Below are 2,680 nucleotides of genomic sequence, written 5' to 3' on the forward strand. Positions count from 1 at the left end.
GTCCACGCTTCCTACCGGCGGGGTGGGTGCGGGGAGGGGGACCGAAGGCCCCCCTCGCACCCCCCGCGCGTGTGTGTGTGTGCTTTTAGCTCGTGGTCAAACGGGACAGTGGTCAATTGCAACGTGGCCAATCGGGACCGTGGTCAATTGCAACGTGGTCAATCGGGACCGTGGTCAATTGCAACGTGGTCGATCGGGACCGTGGTCAATTGCAACGTGGTCAAGTGAAAAGGATGCTGGTCTGGTCGACGATGACGACGACGACGACCAGGACGACAAAGATGTTTCTTAATCCAAAATTTCACAAAACTGACTTTGCATTACAATTGCATTGCAATACCTCCACTCCTGGGGCACGTAGGAGAAAAGTAAAAACACTTTTATTATGCAAATCGTACCCAAGCTATCGATTAAGCGCAGTCTCAATTTCGTCGGATCAGCCGTTGTTGAGATCCGAAAATCTGAGGGCCCGTCAACTCGTGTACTCGCGTAAACTACACGGTTGGTCTCGCATGCGTGTATTAGCTACGTTTACACTTGGCGCGAGACACTACCGTGTCTCGTGATATGAAATAAAATATCAATATCAAATAATATGTATATCAATAATTAGTATTATTTGTTCAGGTAATACAAAATTATTTCTCAATGTTAATTACTCTTCTGTTTTGCTGCATAAGATTTCTTATAAAAATCATAAAATAAATAAAAAAATATAAATACATTTATAGTAAAGAGTAACATTACTCCTCTTGGCACTTCGCAAGTGAGAAACTGCAGTAGAAAATATAAGAAGCACAAAAATTGTACCTAAAATTTCACAAATGAGTAAAGATATTAGAAACAAAATATTGCAAACTTGTAATGGGCTATGTAGATGCATATTGAAGAAAAATACGTTTTAGATTAAAAGTGACGAGAATATCACCTGAGTAATTTAATTACAAAATATTGTATTGATACTTGCCATCTGTATGATAGTTATAAATGGTTTAATGGGAGACGTCATCCGTTGAAGATTCGGACTCCATGCAGAGATGAAATAGTACATGTACATGATTACATGCACAATACAATTGATTAATGCGGCATACACAGTTCTTACGTCCATAAAGTATTTTAAATAAATCCACACAAATGTTACATTAGATATATGATGATACACGTGCAAAACAGAGACTTGGTTTTGTTTTTTCCTCAACACAAATATGCACGTTTCGATGTAATCAAATATTTTCAATAAGAGTCCATACCATCCCGCTATATGCAACTGAAATATAAATTATATAATATATACACAGGGTGTCAGACACGTTTGTAGCCAAAATAAAAATTACGGTAAATATGTAACCAAGGAAAATGAAAAGTCAAGATGATGTTAATTTGATGTCATATTGATCAAATTTATGCCATATTTTGGTCACTATGACATCAAATTGACGTCATCTTAACTTTTCATTTTTCCTTGGGTATATGATAGCCGAAATGATAGCCAACAACATAAGAATTAAACTATTGATTAATTGTAAAATCAATTATCTCTTTCAGAAACTTAACATACAATATCCGAATAAATAGACTTTTATTTATAATAATTGTTTCTTTGTGTTATAACTGAAATACATATATTCAATGCCTATATCAGTATTATTTCTTTAACCAGGCATTTCCTGCTTCTCTGTGAAATAATATTATTACAAAATGTAAACGTACTTCCCACTTTACACTCTGTAATGTGTGAATATAATTGTAAAAAGGAGTAAACAACCCACATCAAACTGCACTTTTAGATAATATAAGTTTGCCAGAATTTGAATTAAGTCATAAATTAATATAAAGGCTCTCAATTTATATGTCGGTCGATTGTTCATGTAGCGAGGACCAGCATAAAGACCAACACAATGTTTTTATATACTGTAGCTTAACGATAATTATTATATTGTGAAAACGTACTTTAGGAACATCAAAGATGCTTGCATACTGTCTCCAACAGTTTTTAGCGCTGATTTCTGTCAATATGACAAAACAACCGGCCTCATACTGCTGTTTTAGAAACCATAAGTTTGCCAGAATTTGAATTAAGTCATAAATTAATATAACGGTTCTCAATTTAAATGGCGTTCGATTTTTCATGTAGCGAGGACCAGCGTAAAGAACAAAATACAAATATCCCACAGTTAGTAGCAATAGTGGAAACGGCGAGGATACGAACAACCAATCACGACTTACTGGGTCTGCAAAAATATAATCTTTTAAATAGTGTAATAACCCGGGAAAAAATTTTCACATATGATCATATATGTATAATCATATATGCTCATATACGAAAAATGCCCATATATGTATAAGATACCATATGTATCATATACGATCATATATGATGCACATGTTTGTCATACATATATACTGTCATATATAACAAACACATTATCATATACGATCGTATATGATAATGTATTTGTCATACATACTGTCATATATGAAAAACACATTATCATATACGATCATATATGATACATATGGTATCTTATACAGGGTGTCTGATGCAAAAGTAGCCACCTTGAAAATAGTGTAAACTAAGGAGAAATATCATGTACCGCGGTACAAAGTAACAATAGTTATCGAGGAATTAATTTACACGTTTGAGCGAATGAGGATGCAGGAGACGGTAGGCCGGACT

At 34.8% G+C, this 2,680-nt stretch overlaps 1 protein-coding gene across 1 annotated transcript; it reads right to left on the reverse strand.

Moving 5' to 3' along the window:
- Nucleotides 1-596: 596 nt before the first annotated feature.
- Nucleotides 597-2,298, reverse strand: LOC105564052 (elongation of very long chain fatty acids protein 4-like). The gene is made up of 3 exons (XM_012016150.1): nucleotides 1,954-2,298; nucleotides 968-1,270; nucleotides 597-810 (listed from the first exon to the last, which is right to left on the reverse strand). Exons 1-3 carry the CDS (start codon nucleotides 2,131-2,133, stop codon nucleotides 652-654), a joined length of 642 nt encoding a protein of 213 aa, XP_011871540.1. The 5' UTR covers nucleotides 2,134-2,298; the 3' UTR covers nucleotides 597-651.
- Nucleotides 2,299-2,680: the final 382 nt, after the last annotated feature.

This window comes from Vollenhovia emeryi, unplaced genomic scaffold, assembly GCF_000949405.1.
Source record: "Vollenhovia emeryi isolate VEMERY1.0 unplaced genomic scaffold, V.emery_V1.0 DF944132.1, whole genome shotgun sequence".
NCBI lineage: Eukaryota > Metazoa > Arthropoda > Insecta > Hymenoptera > Formicidae > Vollenhovia > Vollenhovia emeryi.